At 40.8% G+C, this 19,615-nt stretch overlaps 1 protein-coding gene across 1 annotated transcript in view; it reads right to left on the bottom strand.

Annotated features, from left to right (window-relative positions):
• Positions 1-3,854: 3,854 nt before the first annotated feature.
• The window catches only part of alg3 (ALG3 alpha-1,3- mannosyltransferase), a 35,553-nt gene continuing 19,792 nt past the window's right edge, over positions 3,855-19,615 (bottom strand). The window contains exons 6-9 of the mRNA XM_080185817.1: positions 15,480-15,685; positions 11,967-12,044; positions 11,028-11,171; positions 3,855-8,565 (exon numbers count right to left, since the gene is read on the bottom strand). Of these exons, the coding sequence (XP_080041943.1) occupies positions 8,388-8,565; positions 11,028-11,171; positions 11,967-12,044; positions 15,480-15,685 (606 nt within the window). The 3' untranslated portion in view covers positions 3,855-8,387. The remainder of the gene's footprint in view (positions 8,566-11,027; positions 11,172-11,966; positions 12,045-15,479; positions 15,686-19,615) is intronic.

A 19,615-nucleotide genomic window follows, 5' to 3' on the forward strand; every position in this document is an offset into this window, starting at 1 on the left:
TGTTTTGGCCTTTTTGTGGACTGCTCACAAAACTTGACCCATATTGGGATTGGGTGCAGGTTGGGCAAGTTACATGGAGGCTGGATATGGGGAGGCAGGAGAAGGGAGGTAAGCTGCCTCATGGAGGAAGATATTTAATGGAGCAGGGAGGGAAGCAGTGAGGTAATGCCAGGATGTAGCAATGTGGGATGGAAGGAAAAGTTTTGTTGGGTCTTGGGTTCCTGTGGCTTGTGGGCATCACGGGCTAGGCCAGCATTTATTGCCCATCGCTAGTTGCCCTTGAGAAGGCACCGGTGAGCTGCCTTCTTGACCCGCTGCAGTCCCTGAGATGTAGGTACATTCACAGTGCTGTTATGGATGGAGTTGCAAGATTTTGACCCGATGACAGTGAAGGAACAGCAATATGTTTCCAAGTCAAGATGGTGAATGACTTGGAGAGGAACCTCCAGATGGTAATGTTCCCTACTGTTAGGCCATAAGACCATAAGACATAGGAACAGAATTAGACCACTCGGCCCATCGAGTCTGTTCTGCTATTGAAACACGGCTGACTATTTTTTCATCCCCATTCTCCTGCCTTTTCCAAATATCCCTGATCCCTTTATTAATCAAGACCTATCTATCTCTGTCTTAAAGACACTCAATGACCTGGCCTCCACAGCTTTCTGCATCAAAGAGTTCCACAGATTCACTACCCTCTAGCTGAAGAAATTCCTCTTTGTTTCTGTTCTAAAGGATCATCCCTTTAGCCTGAGGTTGTGCCCTCTGATTCTAGTTTTTCCTGTTAGTGGAAATATCCTCTCCACATCCACTATATCCAGGCCATGCAATATCCTGTAAATTTCATTAAGATCCCCTCATCCTTCTGAACTCCAATGAGTGCAGACCCAGAGTCTCAACTGTTCCTGATATAACAAGCTCTTCATTCCAGAGATCATTCCTGTGAAACTCCTCTGGACTCTTCCAAAGCCAGATATGGGGCCCAAAACTACTCACTATACTCCAAATGGAATCTGACCAGGGCCTTATACAGCCTCAGGAGTACATCCCTGCTCTTGTATTCTAACCCCCTCGACATAAGTGCTAACATTGCATTTGCCTTCCTAACTGCCAACTGAACCAGCACGTTAACCTTAAGAGAATCTTGAACAATGACTCCCAAGTCCCTTTGTTTCTGATTTCCCAAGCATTTCTCCATTTAGAAAATAGTCTATGTCTCCATTCCTCCTTCCATAGTGCATAACTTCACACTTTTTCACATTGTATTCCATCTACCACTTCTTTGCCCACTCTCCTAACCTATCCAAGTCCTTCTGTAGTCCTCCTGCTTCCTCAGTACTACCTGTCCCTCTACATATCTTTGTATCATCCGCAAACTTAGCAACAGTGCCTTCAGTTCCTTCCTCCAAATCATTAATGTATTTTGTGAAAAGTTGTGATCCCAGCACTGAGCCCTGAGGCACACCACTAGTCAGTCATCGGCTATCATCCTAAAAAAGACCCCTTTAACCCCACTCTCTGCTGTCCGCCAGTCAGCCAATCCTCTATCCATGCCAGGATCTTAAAACCATGGACACTTAACTTATTCAACAGTCTCCTATGCAGCACCTCATCAAAGCCCTTCTGGAAATTTAAATAAATCACGTCCACTGGTTCTCCTTTATCTAACTTCCTTGTTACCTCCTCAAAGAACGCTAACAGATTTGTCAGACATGACTTCCCCTTGACAAAGCCGCACTGACTCAGTCCTACTTAATCATGCACTTCCAAGTACGCTGCGATCTATCTTTAATAGTAAACTCTAAAATCTTGCCAATGACCACAGTGAGGCTAGCTGGCCTATAATTTCCCATCTGCTGCTTCCTTCCCTTCTCTTGTCCTTTGGCATGGTGGCACAGTGGTTAGCACTGCTGTCTCACAGCACCAGGGACCCAGGTTCGATTCCTGGCTTGGGTCACTGTCCGTGCAGAGTTTGCACATTCTCCCTGTGTCTGTGCGGGTTCCCTCCAGATGTTCCAATTTCGTCCCACAGTCTGAAATATGTGCTGGTTAGGTGCATTGGCTATGCTAAATTCTCTGATAGTGTACGTGAACAGACGTCAGAGTGTGTCATCTAGAGGATTTTCACAGTGACCCCATTGCAGTGTTAATGTAAGCCTACTTGTGACACTAAGAAATAAACTTTAAACTTTATAATGGTCATAAATTTGGAAAGTGCTGCCTAAGGAACATTGGAGAGTCCTTGCAGTGTATCTCGTGGACAGTACACACGGCTGCCACTGTTCATCAGTGGTGGATGGGTTGAAAGTTTGTGGAAGGAATAGGAATCAAGTGGGGCTGCTTTGTCCAGGATGGTGTAGAGCATCTTGAGTGTTGTACCTGCATACATCTAGGCAAATGGGGAGTATTCCATCACATCCCTGACTTTACTTTGTAGGTGATGAACAAGCTTTGGGAGTCAAGAAGTGAATTACACACCACAGGATTCCTGGCCTTTGATCTGGTTTTGGAGCCACAGTACTTATATGGCTAATCCAGTTCAGCTTCTGGTTAATGGTAATGCCCAGGATGTTGATAGTGGGGGAATTCAGTGATGGTAGTGCCATTGAATGTCAAAGGGTGATGCTTAGATCCACTTTTGCTGGAGATGGCATTGTCTGGCACTTGCGTGGCATGAACGTTATATTCTCCTTGTCAGCACAAGCCTAGACATTGTCCAGGTTTTGTTGCATTTAGACATGGACTGCTTCAGTATCTGAGGAGTCATGATGGTGTTGCACATTGTGCAGTCATTGGTGAACATCCCCACTTCTCAGTGAACATAAACCCACTTCTGCACTTATGATGGAAGGTCATTGAAGCAGCTGAAGATGATTGAGTCTAAGACACTAGTCTGATGGACTCCTGCAGCTGAGATGATTGATCTCTAACCATTACAACCATTTTCCTTTGTGTCAGGTCTGACACTAGCCAGGAGAGGGGTTTCCCATTGACTCCAGTTGTGCTACTTGATTCCACACCCAATCAAATGCTGCTTTGATGTCAATGGCAATCACTCTCATCTCACCTCTGGAGTTGAGATCTGTTTGAACCAAAGCTGTAGTGAGTTCAGGAGCTGTGACTTTTCTCTATTCCAGGTTTCTTGCTATTCCAGCAAGAAAAGCAGGAGGCTCAAAATTGAGACCAGCCACAGAACCAGCCTCAACCCTACCTCTAAGCATGATGCCTCAGAATGCGTGCCATCCTCCAGCACAGATATGATCACTTCAGTGTGTCCAAGTTCTCAAGGGCAATTAGAGATGGGCAATAAATGCTGACTTCGGCAGTGGCACCCACATCCTTGAAAAAGGACACCACGAATGCAGGGTAATTTCGCAGGAGGTGATCAATTAAATCGCAGCCAGTGGGCTGCCGCAACTGGAGAACCAGAGACTTTTTAAGATCAAAGTCTGGCAACCCCACTGACAGAAATGTATAACTCCAATCCCAATCACCTGCTTCATATTAAGTTGGAGTGCCAGCAGGGTCTGAGATCAGGCGCAAAGCCCTCTACAGCAACAACTACTACCGAGGTGTGATCCTTGCAGTGAGGCTTCTAGATAAATTGGAAACTCTAGCTCAGATGTCAACTCTCAATCCCATGTAAGTGGGAACATACCATGGAGCCAACCAATGGGATGGGGATCAGCACCACCTACCCCACCTCATCCTCTATATTTATTGGCATTGAAAATTCCACCTTTTAAGCCTGGGTACCCTCATGTATGTCAACTAGATTCTCACTGTTGGGTATCACTATAGCATTATATTTTGACTTTGTATACAGAAGTGGATGTAGAACAACAGAAAGACAGTTGAGCTGTACAAACAAGTTCATTAACAATGAGTGATACCTTACGCACATGTACAATTAACCAGCTAAGTTCTAAAAGTTTATTTTCTTACCTTCAGTTTTGGTGTGAAAATGAAAGTGAGACAACTGCATAGAAAACAAAACATTTTTGAAAAATATTTTTTGCTTGTACAGTCTGAGTACAAATGGTTAACAGAGACAATGTTCAGAAACTGAGGAAATTCTGAGGAAAATTTGATTATACATTTCACAAACTGTACAATTAAGACAGAAATGAAGATGTTTCAAAGCCCAACCAGAATGTATACAGAAGTGGTGGATTGCTGATGCCTGCTAATTGTTACAATGATGCTTACAAAACACATTGCACTCATCTGAACACCATCAAGTTCAACTTTTAGAGATTTTGTCTGCTCAGAAATGTGCACAATTTGGAGGGATGTGAAGATACTCGGTTAATTTGGAATTGGCATCTATTTACAAATAGGTCCATTTAAAATGCATGGAAAACCAGAACTTGTGAATTTTTAAATGGAAACATTTGATCTTGCATTAGTTTGCTACACATAATTTTAAAGTCAGTGAAGCTATGCTTTAAGGAGCATCCAAAAACAACAGACTGCAACTTGAGTCGGGTATTGATAGTGAACAGTCAGTGTTTACTGTCATTGTTCCTTTGAAACTGAGATGCAGAGATGAATGTACAAATGAAGTTTTAGCCTGTCAGTCTCCACCATTGGCGCTCAGTTGCCTAAAACCAGTAAGAATTTCAATTTTCTGCTCATACAATGCCATCTGTAATCCTTTAAGAAGTTGACAGCATTTGTTGCCAATACTGTGAATGTGCAGTTCTAGTGTTTCGCTCCATTGTCATTGTGAGTGACAGTGAGCAGCAGTGATAAGTAAACAAAGAGCAACATGGTGGAGCTTTAACTTGGCTTATTTAGGGAAACAAATAATACTGGAATGTTCTTCTTCTCTCCATCCTCTTTGGGAGGAAGGGTTCTATCTCTCCACCCCTGAGCCTTCCTTCAGTGCCATCCATCCTTGAATGCAGTTCCTCAGAGCCTCAAACTAACCTGTTAACAGGTAGATGAAGGCTAAACCAGACACAAACAAATTCCTGGCCACCCGTTCCATGAGCTCCAGATGAGGCAGTTTTGTTCAGAGCAACTAATGGCAAAACTTGTGAGCTTGGATGCTGCCCCAATCTGTTACCTATTAGCCCCCAACCCTCAACTTGCTCACCGGTTCACATGCCTGTCAATCAAACCATCAGCACAGTAATTTGCACCCTGACAAAGATAACTTTGAGGCAGGCTGGCATTCTGTGCATGCACGGACCAGTGCATATAAATAGACAGGTTTCGGTGGCCATCTTAGGCAGCCATTTTGCATTGGCAGGAGACTGAGTATAGTGTTTTACACTATCAGGTGTGTCTGGTGAGTAATAAAATTGGGTAAACAATAGAATTAGCTCAAGAAAAAATATAATTGTACCAGTCTGTGTAATGATTAATTAGCAGATATTTTGGCCAAAAGTGTTTTTAAAATTTTCAGAATATTTTAGCTTCTACATTCACTCCAACAGTATACTCCAATCTTTAGTTTGCTTGGTGTAAAGATTTTTTTTTTAAAAAAGTGATTTTATTTTAGTGCTTTTTTGTTCTCTGTTTCAGTGCTATAAAAATCTTTTAATGTGAGTGGCTGCTTAGAAAACCTGACATCTCTCCAGCTCCACATCGCAATGTTCTTTACCAGGAAATGCCCAATTAGCTTTAGCAGCACTGTACAATAATAGATGTGAATTTCTCACAATTGCTAGATCTGTAAATGAGCCTTACTTCAAATCAGCAGCATGTGGCCTTGTTTCACTACAGTAAAATCCGGCCCAATCATAGAATCCCTACAGTGCAGGAGGGGGTCAATTGGCCCATCGAGCCTCACCGACAAAAATCCCACCCAGGCCCTATCCCCATAAACCGATATTCATCCTCCTAGTCCCCGACACTAAGGAGCAATTTAGCTTGGCCAATCAACCTAACCCACAGGTCTTTGGTCGGTGGGAGGAAATCAGTACACCAGGAGGAAACCCACGCAGACATGGGGAGAATGTGCAAACTCCACACAGACAGTGACCCAAGGCTAGAATTGAACCCAGGTTTCTGGCACTGTGAGGCTGCAGTGCTAACCACTGTGCCATTCACAATATTTCCCAACAAATTTGCTTTCTTTCGAAATACTGGAACCAAATTTTCTGAAGTTTTCAATTTGTTTTTTGATGTGGCAATGGGCTGCCTACATGTTGCACAGCTCCAGGGGACCTTTTACAGGCTAGACAGAAATTCCACTTTTCCTCAAAGAACAGCTTGAGCCTGAAAATCTGTACCATCTTGGGTGAATGCCTGATAAATTGGCATAAATTCAGCCAAGACCAAACTTGTACCCACAATGGCATTGGTGTAAGGTGGGGCAGGGATGGAGTGGCAACATAAAGGTTATTGGCAAATTTAGAATCAGCATTGACATGCCCGGTTTTACCACATGCAGGTCCAGCTAACAATCCAGGCTGGAATCTTGGCAGGCTGGGAAGACAAAATATCTTTTCAAGTGAGCCTGATTCAGGAAGCTACTGGAGTTTTCTGTCCAGTTCTGCATGGGAGTGCCCCCAATCCAGCAAAGGCTCATTATGCGTTACTGAAATAAAAACAAAATACTGCAGGAATTCTAAAAACAGAAAACGCTGGAAAATCTGTTCTGATTGAGAGTCATTTTGGACTTGAAACATTAACTGTTTCTCTCTTCACTGATGTTGCCAGACCTGCTGAGTTTTCCCAGCATTTTCTGTTTTCATCTCACTAAATGTTAGCCATTTCCCTGATCCCACATCTTTTGTCAGTTTTACTGGCAGAGGATATGGACAGCCTAGCACTTTAACCAAGATACAAAAGCTGTCCTTCATATTTCAGGGAGGTGCTTTGTTTCAATGTACACTGGAAGCTACTGCCTGCTTAAAATTGTGTGACAATGTGCAACTTCAACATTAATTTCAATTGAACTCGCACAAAAATGCCCAGTTAAAGCTCAGTTTTAAAGTTTTTTTTAAATTTAAGATTGTCACAAGAAGGCTTACATTAACACTGCAATGAAGTTACTGTGAAAATCCTCTAGTCGCCACACTCCAGCACCTGTTCGAGTACACTGAGGGAGAATTTAGCATGGCCAATGCATCTAACCAGCACTGTGGGAGGAACCCAAAGCACCCAGAGGAAGCCCACACAAACACGGGGAGAACATGCAAACTCCACACTGACAGTGATCCAAGCAGGTTACACGTGTGGGGGGCTTTCTAAAAAGGGGAAAGAAGGTGGCAACTGTCTAAAACACCTTCAAATCATTGTAGAGGTTGTTATGTGGACTGCAACAAAAGAAGTCTCCATGGTCTATCTGGAGCTGTCCATACAGAATATTTGTTAGATAAAAATATTCGCATTATTGCAGAATCCTTTATAAAATTACTTCCCTTTGATTACAAACTTAATGGCTAGTAAAAAATAAGTTTCTGCATTTATTCAGCAAAACCTGAGCATACATTATTCAAAAAGCCCACCTCAGCATCTGGAAACCATACCTTACTGCAATGGGAGTCTTTAACTTTTGTATAGGTATTACTCCTACACTGCATGCCTGAAAAATAAATACTAGCACATTTGATCTACCCTCATATCAGTTACTATCTCATAAAAATTCAGTAATTTGTTCAGTTTATAGATCACACGTATTGAACTCTTAATCCTAAGCATTTAGCTCAACGTGAAATCTTATAGAGATATCAAAATCTTCACAAAGTCAATTTGTTGCTCTCTTTATGTTGGTATGGCCACACCAACTGGTGCATCTGGACTTCTAATAAACTCCCATTCATTCCATCATTTAATCAGAGAACAATTCTAATGGACACAAAATTCATCAAGAATGAAGCTAATCTGTAATTCAATGTCCATTTTTAAAAACTGCATTCTTAAAATTGTGGCTGTTACTTATTTTACACGTGAAATCTTCGAAAGAACTCCTTGCTTTGTGTAGGAAGGTGGTGGCTGCTGCGGGAGGATTAAAAATACATTATGCTGAGAGACAATGTAGTGAAGACAAATCACTCTAAAATTATAAATAAGCACAGCATTGATGTTTTTCTCCATTTCCATCTTTCCATTCTATAGGGATAATAGCTCTGCTTACTTCTCAGCAAAAAAAAAATCATTGTAAACCAAAACCTAAAAGATAGTAAGAGAGAAAACATTCAGAGACACCTGGTAAGTGCAAAATGGCATCCAGAGAAAACCAAAGCTGCAGGTATCCAACTCGTATAAAATGGGTTTTGTGTCCATTATGGCCATGGGATCACAAATCTATCATACTTCAGACTGGCAGTCACCTAGTCACCATGAATATGAGTTTCGTTCTCTTAATTTCTCCCCTTGCAATATCAAATTCTGAATTTAGCAGTGCCTTGGGGAATCTTCAAGTCCAAAGATCAGTTTTTCTTTTTCAATACATTGGGGTCATCGGTCAGTGCACTCTTCTCAGGCTCTGCATGACCATACCATAGAGACAGTAGAATAATCATGTGGCAGACATGGAGTGAAATTGAGCTGTACACAGTCGAGGGGTAGGTGTTCCAGGACAGCTCGATTAATCCCAGAATAAGTACTCTGAAAGAGGAATTAAAGATGGCATCAACACAATTTCAAAATGACCTACCTTTAGCACCTTTTTAAACAGTACAAATCTGCGTATAGGTAAGTTCTATTAACTGTCTATCATTAATTGCTTTGTGGGCCTCCACATATGCTCAGTGATAAGTAAATAGTAAGCCCCAAGGTTTAACCAATCCTGTTTCCCAATCCAAATTATTTAATCTGTGCCAGCAGCATGAAAATACTTCCAACTCTCTGGGCACTGCTTGAACTCTGGACACTACTATCTTATACCTAATGGGAACAGAATCAAGTAAAACTACCATGTGTGTTTGAGAAAAGGAGTAGTAGCGTGCAAGAGGAAAGAGGTTTTATATAAATGTTTTTCCCCTGTATGCATCTGACCAGCTATGTAAATTCGATTGATACAGTAAGCATCACAATGCACAAACTCCTTACTGTCCACTAACAATTATTTGAAAATTGTTACTTCCAGTAAAAAAAATCTGCGACTTTGAAAACAACTATAGATTCTATACTTCCCAATTCTAGCACCTTTGAGCACACAGGATTAATATAAAAAAATTAAACCCATTTCATACTTTAGATTTTACATTCAGAATTTGAGAACGGCGGCTTTCCAACCCATGGTTTGTGCCTCAGTGGTAAACTGTGTATTATATATTACAATAAATGCAAAATACTGCAGATGCTGGAATCTGAAACAAAGCAGAAACATGTTGGAAAATCTCAGCAGATCTGACAGCACCTGACAGAGCCAATGTTTCTAGTCTAGATGACTGTCCGTCAGAGCTGTATCTATGTGTTATTCATCGTCTGGTGTGGCTCAAAATAGCACACTGAGAATTGAGAAAAACAGGCATTGGCTTTCCCTCAATTCAAAGATGACCTCTTCTCAGGGTCATGACTTTCTGCCACAGGTCCTCATGGTGCTGACTGGACTGACTCTGAAACTGCAGATCCTTGAGCACAATCGGGCAGGTTACCTCACAAGGTAGTGAGATCCAGAATGCAAGATTTTCTTACTTTTCTTCCCTTCTCTGCCACTGCTTTACCTCATCACTAAGAGTTCATGATGTGTAAAAGCATAATGTAGCTTGATGGACAAAATGTTACTTTTTTGAACAGATGGTAGCAAGGTCCTCCTAGTCATTAATGGCATCATCAAGGAGAGTTTCAGAGTTATATTTGAAGTGCTTTCTTTGTTGCCAAGAACATTGCCAATTTTGAGAGTTGAGAAAGCAGGAGCTGGTGGGGAAGACAGTTTTCAGCCATTTAGACAGTGTCCAGTCTACCACAGTTGGTTTTGCAGCAAGACTGCCTGAATACTTGTGCAGCTGGCTTCACGAAGGACACCAAAATTTGTTTGATGGTGATCCCATTAAATCTGGAGGATGCTGCAGAGGCATTGCTGATGGAATTTCTCTAGAGCTCTTACACCTCACTGATACAGTGTCGGTCTCACTGTAGTACGCTGGTGTGATGATGACAACTGCTCTGTACACAAGGACTTTTGTTGACTTGTGGAGCTCCTGGTTGTCAAACACACTGTGGAATTTGGTTGAGAAAAACAGCAAAACTCAATAGTATGTTTTTAAGGAGGAATCATTATTGGCATCCAAATGCCAGCTGGAAGAGTTAAAGTTAAAAGAAAAGGCATTTACACACAATACTATTGCAGATACTAGAAACCTGAAATAAGAACAGTAAATGCTGGAAATACTCAGCAGATCAGGAAGCAGCTGTGGAGAGAAAAATAGAACATTTGCAGGCCTGAACTGTCAGCTATTTCCTTTTCTCTGCACATATTTTCAGCATTTTCTGTTTCTATTATTGTCTTGTTCTGGTTGGTTTTCTACAGTAAGAAGACTCACAACACCAGGTTAAAGTCCAACAGGTTTATTTGGTAGCAAACGCCACTAGCTTTAACCTGGTGTTGTGAGACTTCTTACTGTGTTTACCCCAGTCCAACACCAACATCTCCACATCATGGCTTTCTAGATTTAAGTTACTCCACTAGCCATAAAAAGCCATCTTTTCTTCCTCCAGAGTTCTACACACATGTCCCAATGGTTACTTTATTTTACCAAGATGTGCCTGTTCTTTGAATGCAACAAAATTTAGGGGTAAAGATTGGACTTAAAATCAGTGAGTAAGCCAATTAAGGGGGGTGTCAATTTTCTATTCTTTATTTGGTACTACTGCTCAAGATGGATTTGGTCTCTTAATGTCTTCATGAAGACCTTACATTGTACATTTGAAGGAGTACATTGCAAGCAGAAATTGCTCTTATTATCTATTTAGCTCTTAATTCAAATTTTTGATTCTCTCTGATCTCTTGTTCAGAGGTTTTAAAAGAAATGTGAAATAAACAAGTTACTTAAGATTTATTCTATTATATCGCTTACAAAGAACCATGGTGTAGATATTGCTCTACAGAAAATGGTGAGACTCACTTGAGAAGATGAGCAAGCTTTTTCACATGCATACTCCATAAGAGGTATGGCAGAGTATGAAAGTACCAGACATAGAACTGATAGTGTAGTGATCGGCTGAAACAGATCCCGATGAAATTGGAAGTAAAGAGGACAAATACAATCTGTGTTCATCAGTAAAGGAAAAAGGAGTTAAGAAATAAAAAATCTGATTTTAGTCACAAAGCTAACATGGTAGGTTGGAGGAACAAGTCACCTTACAGCAGCATACAATATGAACAGCAATTCTGTATTTTTTCAACCAGCAAAACCAAATGATTTCATGAAGCAAGAGTTCCAGAAGTACGTACTGACTTAGGAATCATAGGATGGTTTGCTCCCCAGATCTGTTTATATTCCACTCTTATTCCCTGTCCTAACATTATTATCTCTTGCCTTGATTAGTACTGCAATACATCAAGGATTTGCAACTTAAAACAATGATATGACCCAATTATGTCCCTTGTATCACAGAAACAAAGTGATTCCAATTTTGTTAAAACGTTGAAGCAATTTATGAGAGTGATTTTCAAACTCTGTCAGGGACACCTTACAAATACTAATGGAGCCTGGAGTCCCCCGCAAATCCTGACATATTCTAATGGGCAGCAGGCATATATCATCACAAAGACACGTGGCGTGAAGGTCAGTTTATGCTACCCAAAGAAAACAATGTCACTGTTGGAGTTTTTGTTCTATATAGATAGTAATAGAAATTACTTGGCAGGAAATTGATGATCCTACAGACTATTCATGGACATGTTTGAAAACCACTCATTTAGAGCTTTAGCACTTGAGCTTACGTTACATGTATCCATTAAGAGTGGCCTTCCATCTCAGCTTGCTTCTCTTGACATCTATGCTGTGTCTTTACTTTTACTATCATAGGTAAGAGTAATGATAGTGAATTTTGGAAGGATATGATCTGCTGTCACATTTTCATGTTGCATTTTTCTCTCTTCTGGGGCCTTCAGAAGTGAAAGCATTTGCTCCTCAGATCTGTGACACAAAAACCAAGGAACAGAAATTAGTGCAATACCTGCAAGAAAATCAACAGGATTAAGTTACAGGCTCGTAGTAAATTGGAACAAACCACTTTCTCTTGGGGGTTATTGGAAGTTTCTCACACCTGTTCTATGCAAGATTTTGGAAATGTTCAATATCTAGAACAGCAATATTTAACCAATCCTGTCTGCCTATTTCTACTCGGCTTATGGAACTCTAACTTTGGATCCTTCCTACTGGTGGAGAAAAAAAACGTTTGATGGATTTGTGGGAATTTTAAAAGGTTAAAATTCAATGCTATGAATTCTAGTGAACAGTACAACTAAATCACACAACTTCCTCTTCTCTTCCACCTAACATATTGTGTATCCCTCAGATAGGGTCTGATATGCAAATCCAGGATGCAGCTGCTAACAAGGCCTATTTCTACCAGTGTGTTTTGCCACAAGTGAAAGCTTTTCATTAATGGCCCGACATTAACTCATCTGTGATGATGAGGAGACCCATCTTGGCACAAATGACTGGCCTGGGCTCACAAAGGCGGAGATTTCCAGAATAGATTTCATTGCAGTGGCTGGCAGTACCAGAAAGCAAAAGGAATGACAAAGAGAAAAATGTAAGAGTAGAGAGGGAACAGAGTAGGAAGGGCAGAGAAGTAGAGAGATAGAAGGGAATGATGTTAGAGAATGAGATGAAAGTCCAAGTAGAAGGACATAGAAATGAAGGAGTGGTCAACGAGAGAGAGAGAATTAAGTAAGAACAGAGAGGTGAAGACAGAAAAAGACAAAGGGTGAAATTAAAGTGAAGATATTGGGAAAAGCCTGGGAACTACAGGCCAGTGAGCCTCACATCTGTCGTGGGTAAGTTGTTGGAAGGTATTTTGAGACACAGGATCTACAGGCATTTAGAGACGCAAGGATTGATTGGGGACAATCAACATGGCTTTGTAAGTGGAAAATCATACCTCACAAATTTGATTGAGTTTTTTGAAGGGGTAACCAAGAAGATAGATGAGACAGAGCAGTTGATGTTGTCTACATGGAGTTTAGCAAGGCCTTTGACAAGGTACCGCATGGTAGGTTGTTGCATAAGGTTAAATCTTGCGGGATCCAGGGTGAGGTAGCTAAATGTATACAAAATTGACTTGATGACAGAAGCCAGAGGGTGGTTGTGAAGAGTTGTTTATCAAACTGGAGGCCAGTTACAAGTGGTGTGTCTCAGGGATCAGTGCTGGGTCCGGTGGTTATTCATCATTTATATTAATGATCTGGATGAGAATATAGGAGGCATGGTTAGTAAGTTTGCAGATGACACCAAGATTGGTGGCATAGTGGACAGTGAAGAAAGTTATCTCTGTTTGTAATGGTATCTTGATCAATTGGGCCAGTGGGCTGACGAATAGCAGATGGAGTTTAATGTAGACAAATGCCAGGTCATGCATTTTGGTAGATTGAACCAGGGCAGGACTTATTCAGTTAACAGTAGAGCACTGGGGAGAGTTACAGAACAAAGAGATCTAGGTATATGTTCATAGCTCCTTGAAAGTAGAGTCACAGGTGGACAGAGTGGTGAAGAAGGTATTCAGCATGCTTGGTTTCATTGGTCAGAACATTGAATACAGGAGTTGGGATGTCTTGTTGAAGATGTACAAGACATTGGTAAGGCCACACTTGGAATAATGGTACAATTCTGGTCACCCTATTATAGAAAGGATATTATTAAACTAGAAAGAGTGCAGCAAAGATTTACCAGGATGCTACCGGGACTTGATGGTTTGAATTATGAAGAGAAGCTGGAGCATAGAAGGCTGAGAGGTGATTTTATAGAGGTCTACAATATAATGAGGGGCATAGATTAATACCTTTTCCTAAAGACACGGGAGTCTAAAACTAGATAGTCAATATCTTTTGCCAAAGGTAGGGGAGTCTAAAACTAGAGGGCATAGGTTTAAGGTGAGAGGGGGGAAGATACAAAAGTGTACAGTGGGGCAATTTTTTCACACAGAGGGTGATGAGTGTCTGCCGGAGGTAGTAGTAGAGGTGGGTAAAATTTTCTCTTTTAAAAAGCATTTAGTTACATGGATAAGATGGGGATAAAGGGATATGGGCCAAATGCGGGCAATTGGGACTAGCTTCGGAGTTTAAAAAAAGGACGGCATGGACAAGTTGGGTTGAAGGACCTGTTCCAAGCTGGAAATCTCTATGACCTCTATACTGAAGTGAAGATAGGCTAAAATGAAAGAACAATTTATGAGGCATTTACAGTAGTGACAGCAGAGGAAAACACAGTTTGTTTTCCACCCATGTTAAATTGCATAAATGCACCATTAAGCACTCACTAGTCACATCAAATGGGGAGGTGGTCGTGCAGTGCTTATTGCTGTTGGACCAGTAATTCAGAGACCAAGAGTAATGCTCTGAATCCCACAATGGCAGATATGAAATTTGAATTAAATAAAAATCTGGAATTAAAAGACCACAAAATCATTATTTTTGCTGTAAAAACCCATCTGGTTCACTAATGTTCTTTCAGGAAGGAAATCTGCCATCCTTACTTGGCCTAGCCTACATGTGACTCCTGAGCCACAACAATGTGGTTAACTCTTAAATGCCCTCATGGGTGGGCAAGAAATGTTGGCCTAGCCATCGATGCCCATGTCCCACAAACAAATAAAGAAATGGATCCAATTGAGGGAAGTGTTATCTCTATACCAGAAAGGACACCATATATTCAGAATCAAGGCATTTTCTATAAATGAAGTGAAAACTTAGTTTCTATAAAAAGGGTTGAAAACATGCTTTGGGATTTGTAATGTAGCTGACTGTACCATAGTAGAGTTGTTTGATTAATCCTTTGGGGCTTTTCAACATGGCAGAATCTATTGAACACCCATGGATGTAAGTGGTAGAGATGTCATAATAGTAAGCCACTCTCAATTTGGTTCATTTGACAATTTCAGTATTGGATGGTGTGGGAAAGGCAAACAATTAACAAAAATGTCGACAGGCAAAATAAGAGCAACTTTCTTCAAAGGTTTCATTCAGGCATAATGCGAAAGCAAAATAGTGAACGCACATTGAGACAGAATAATTTTGCATTGCTTCTTGGAGTGCTTGGTGGCAACACTACATCTCAAGTGCAGACTTTTCTCAACTTGACAAACAAAAATGGCACACAAAAAGTTACAAAAAGCACACCCAATCATTTTCATTGAATAAAAGCAAAATACTGCAGATGCTGGGAATCTGAAAGAAAAATAGAAAATGCTGGAAAATCTCAGCAGGTCTGACAGCATCTGTGGGGGCGTGAAAAGATGCTTTCAGACCTGCTGAAATTTTTCCAGCATGTGCTGTTTTTATTTCCATTGAATGGTGTGCATTCTACACCTGAATAGACATACTGCATGTACAACTGATCAAGGACATTTACTTGTTCCATCTGTAGACAGCAAAGAGAATCAAGATGCTCAGGTGTGCCACCAGCAGTGCAAGATGGAAATAACGATTCAAGAAGATCTCTTCAGGCAGAAAACGCCAGTTCACCGTCCATTTGAAGAGAAACTGGCGGCCTAGGTCGAAAGCTCTTGCCACATATCCAGCTGGATTCTCCATCAGGAAAGGCAAGCCCAAAACCACCTAAATAATGTACAAGGAAGAAAAATAATATTTGGATTGCAGCATTACACAGAATCATACAGCACTGAAGAAGGCTGTTCGGCCTATCATGCCTGTTGCCTCTTTAAAAGGCTATTCAATTACTTCCACTCTCCTGCTCTTTCCTACAACCATGTAAATGTTTCTTTTACAAGTATCCATTCAATTCTGTTGAGACTATTTTTTTAAAGCCACAGTTGACCATTTTCTCCCTGATCGAGCAATACTGTGAATCAATGAATGCTCTAATTATTTTGCTGTGTGCAGCCAATTTGTGTAATTGCATGGCTCCTTCGTTTTTTTTGCATAGCCACAGATGGGAGCTTACGTAAATAAAGGGGAAAATTAATGAGCAGCCTGATGCAGGAACTCATGAGATGTTGCACAGCCTATAGAGGCTGCCATGATAACATCATTTCTTAAGTATATTGCTTTATTTCTACATTCAGTTGAATATTGTGGAGGAAATGCTGATAATGTGTGACAGTATTATATAAGTTGAAGCTAATATGTAAACCTGAAGTGACTGCCTCTTCAAATGACATGATAGATAATACGAGGAAAGTCCTTTCATGCTGCATTTATTCAATGTAAGGATGGTTAAAGCTGCAAACAAATACTTACCTTTTCCAATGGATAAGAACAGTTCTGTTGGTAAAATTACTTTATTGGTTAGTGTGACATGAACGTGATTAATTCTGTATTCAATAGAAAGCTACTTTATATTACCAATAGTGTTGGCTGCAACCACCTTTCTTAGCAGAGTGGTGCCTCAAGTGTCACCTTGGTTTACATTGCTGATCTATAGTAAACCTTAGAAACAGTGTAACCTATGAGTGTCATCAATATTTGATTGGAGATCTCACTGTTTAATAAACCAACAGTGAGAAGCCTCACAACACTAGGTTAAAGTCCAACAGGTTTATTTGGAATCACGAGTTTTCGGAGTACTGCTCCTTCATCAGGTGAGTCATCACTCACTTGATGAAACAGCAGCACTCCGAAAAGCTCGTGATTCCAAATAAACCTGTTGGACTTTAACCTGGTGTTCAGAGACTTCTAACTGTGCCCACCCCAGTTCATTGCCAGCATCTCCACATCAAGAGAGCCAACCTATAAGGAGGCAGAAACAAAAACAGAAAATGCTGGAAAATTTCAGTGGGTTTGACAGCATCTGTGGAGAGAGAATAAAACCAACATTTCTAGTCTGGATGACCCTTTGTCAGAGCTGGTCTGACAAAGGGTCATCCTGACTTGAAACATGGCTCTGCTCTCTCTGATGTGGAGATGCTGGCGTTGGACTGGGGTAAACACAGTAAGAAGTCTCACAAACCAGGTTAAAGTTCAACAGGTTGATTTGGTAGCAAACACCACTAGCTTTTGGGAAGCTAGTGGCATTTGCTACCAAATAAACCTGTTGGACTTTAACCTGGTGTTGTGAGACTTCTTACTGTGTCTGCTCTCTCTCCACAGATGCTATCAGATTTGCTGAGATTTTCCAGCATTGTCTGTTTTTATTTCAGATTCCAGCATCCGCAGTATTTGGCTTTTATCAACGAGGAGGCAGGTTTACCTCCACTTTTGGAACTTTTGAATACACTCATATTAAAAGTAGCTTTGCAGCGATTGGGAAGTAATGCACAAATAATTTTTCAGTAAACCAGAGACACAATAAAAGCATTCAAGTGTAAAGAAGTTAATCCACAGTTGAAGAAACTGCTTTGCATAAAAACATTTACAGTGTGTCCATAAACTAGACTAACATCTGTTCACCTGTTCCTTTTTTCCAGATAAAGGGATTTGAGCAACAATGAATTGTTTGCTCTCAAAGATCAGCTAGGCAGTGAGTCACTGCTGAACAGTGATTGAAAGGTTTATTTAGCAGCTTATAAACAATGAAATGGAGAACTGCACGTTGAAAGCAAACTCTTAATATCAAGTTAAGCCACATTAATCTCACAGCCTTACATTTTAAAATGAACACATTATTTGGACTGCTTCAACATTTCAAACAGTCTACTGTAATTCTATATTGTTTTGGGGCAGATTCCCATTTTTCTATCACCTTACAACTGCAAGATGAGAAGTCTTCCCACTCTGTTTCTCCTTTTTTGACATAGCTCCAGCTTACAGTGTTAGCAGCACGTGAAAAGAGAGCTTTTTATCTGGAAGTTTCAAACAAGGCATTAATGTTCTCCAGGATATGATGGGTGGTTAAGGGCATGGTGACAATGTAATTACATGAGAGTTAAGCAGCACAGCACATCACTTATAGGTTTCAGGTACCTGCTGTTTGCCTAGTAAGAAGTCAAACTTGGACAAAGATGTCTAATGAGAGCAAGAAATTACGCTGTTTTTAGGTCAAGTTAGGTCCAAGATGACATGTGCGGCAATGAAAAATTGAAACCATTAAGTCCCTGTAGAGAATAGACAAAGCTACTTGTATTCATTAATAGAACTGCAACTGATGACAATGCATTGAGGTAACTAAAAAGACTGGTATTACCACGTACAAAGGCTGGAATAAGCCACTTGATCAATACTGATGTAGTTGCCCATGACATACTCTTGCTGTTTAGTAAACCTTCCATGAAAAAGGTACAAATGAAACTGAACATGGAGTATGATAAAGCTGTGGAAACAATCAATGGACCAACAGTTTACTCAATCAGGTTTACTGATTTAGTTATTGGTTTAGATATCGAGTAGAACAGGTCTGGAATAGAAACATAGAAGATAGGAGCAAGAGGAAGCTATTTGGTCCTTCGAACCTACTCCACCATTCATCATGATCATGGCTGTTCATCCAATTCAATAGTATAATCCTGTTTTCTCTACATCTAGCCACCTCTTGAATATATTCAATGTGTTGGCATAACTGGGAATAGCTTCAAACCAGCAATATTATTTAAAGGGTGTTGTTTCGATATTGGCTAATTATGCTGTGTCAACACGAAGATGATGTTACATCTGGAAAAGAGACAGAGCAGCTGAATTGGTTATACACCCTATTGTTATATTGGAAGTACTGTGATGGAACACTCTAAAGCTGAGGATTTATGAGCAAATTAAGCATTAAGAAAATTATATCAGGACAAACGCGCACTTAAGTTTCCATCCGTCGGTGACCCATTGAGCAAGAAAGTAGTCATTTTAGTGACATTTCAATAAGATTAACATGCAATCTGCATCAGTGAAAATGGATAGCTAAGAAAATAAAAAGGGATGTTAAAAGTACTTTAGCTGTGGAAACACTGGCTCTTGTTGAAGCTGTGGATATCAGATTCTATTTGTCAAATATTTTAGGGGAGATTCAATACAAAGGGTGCACTGAAGATAGTTTTGTCACTCAACATTGCATAGATGCATAGTGCAGTGGGCAGGAGAACCAGCGGGGGGCTTTTAGCAAGAAACAGCAGTCACACATCTCCCAAGTGCTTTTTTTCTTCGGCGCAATTAGCCAATGGGCATGGAGCTAATTATCATATTGAAATTAGAATTTCCGTATGACTAGTGGGCCAATTCGGTATTCTCCCCTGCCAGGAGTAGCTCCCTCCAGTGGTGTTTACCATTGCTCCCCACTAATGGGGAGCAGACGTCCTCATCCCCCCAGTGAGTGCAGAGGCCATTGAGGCTCTGCCCCGGGAGGTCGGGGACAAAGGGGGAGGTGCCCTTTGGACAGTGCCAACATGGCACTCTGGCACTGCCCAAAGGGTAAACTGGCATTGCCCAGTGGGCACCTTGGCATTGCTCAGCTATCCACCCCTACTTACCAGAGGGAATCAGGCCAAGGCACCCTGTAATGCTCAGAGTGTCGAAGATTTACTCTGGTACATACATCTAAAAAACAGGCGGAAAATATTCCCGTTTTCCAACTGGTTGGGCATTTAATTTGTGTTTTGGGAGAATCCC

This window comes from Carcharhinus amblyrhynchos, chromosome 3, assembly GCF_965287045.1.
Source record: "Carcharhinus amblyrhynchos chromosome 3, sCarAmb.v2.hapA, whole genome shotgun sequence".
In the NCBI taxonomy this organism is placed as follows: domain Eukaryota; kingdom Metazoa; phylum Chordata; class Chondrichthyes; order Carcharhiniformes; family Carcharhinidae; genus Carcharhinus; species Carcharhinus amblyrhynchos.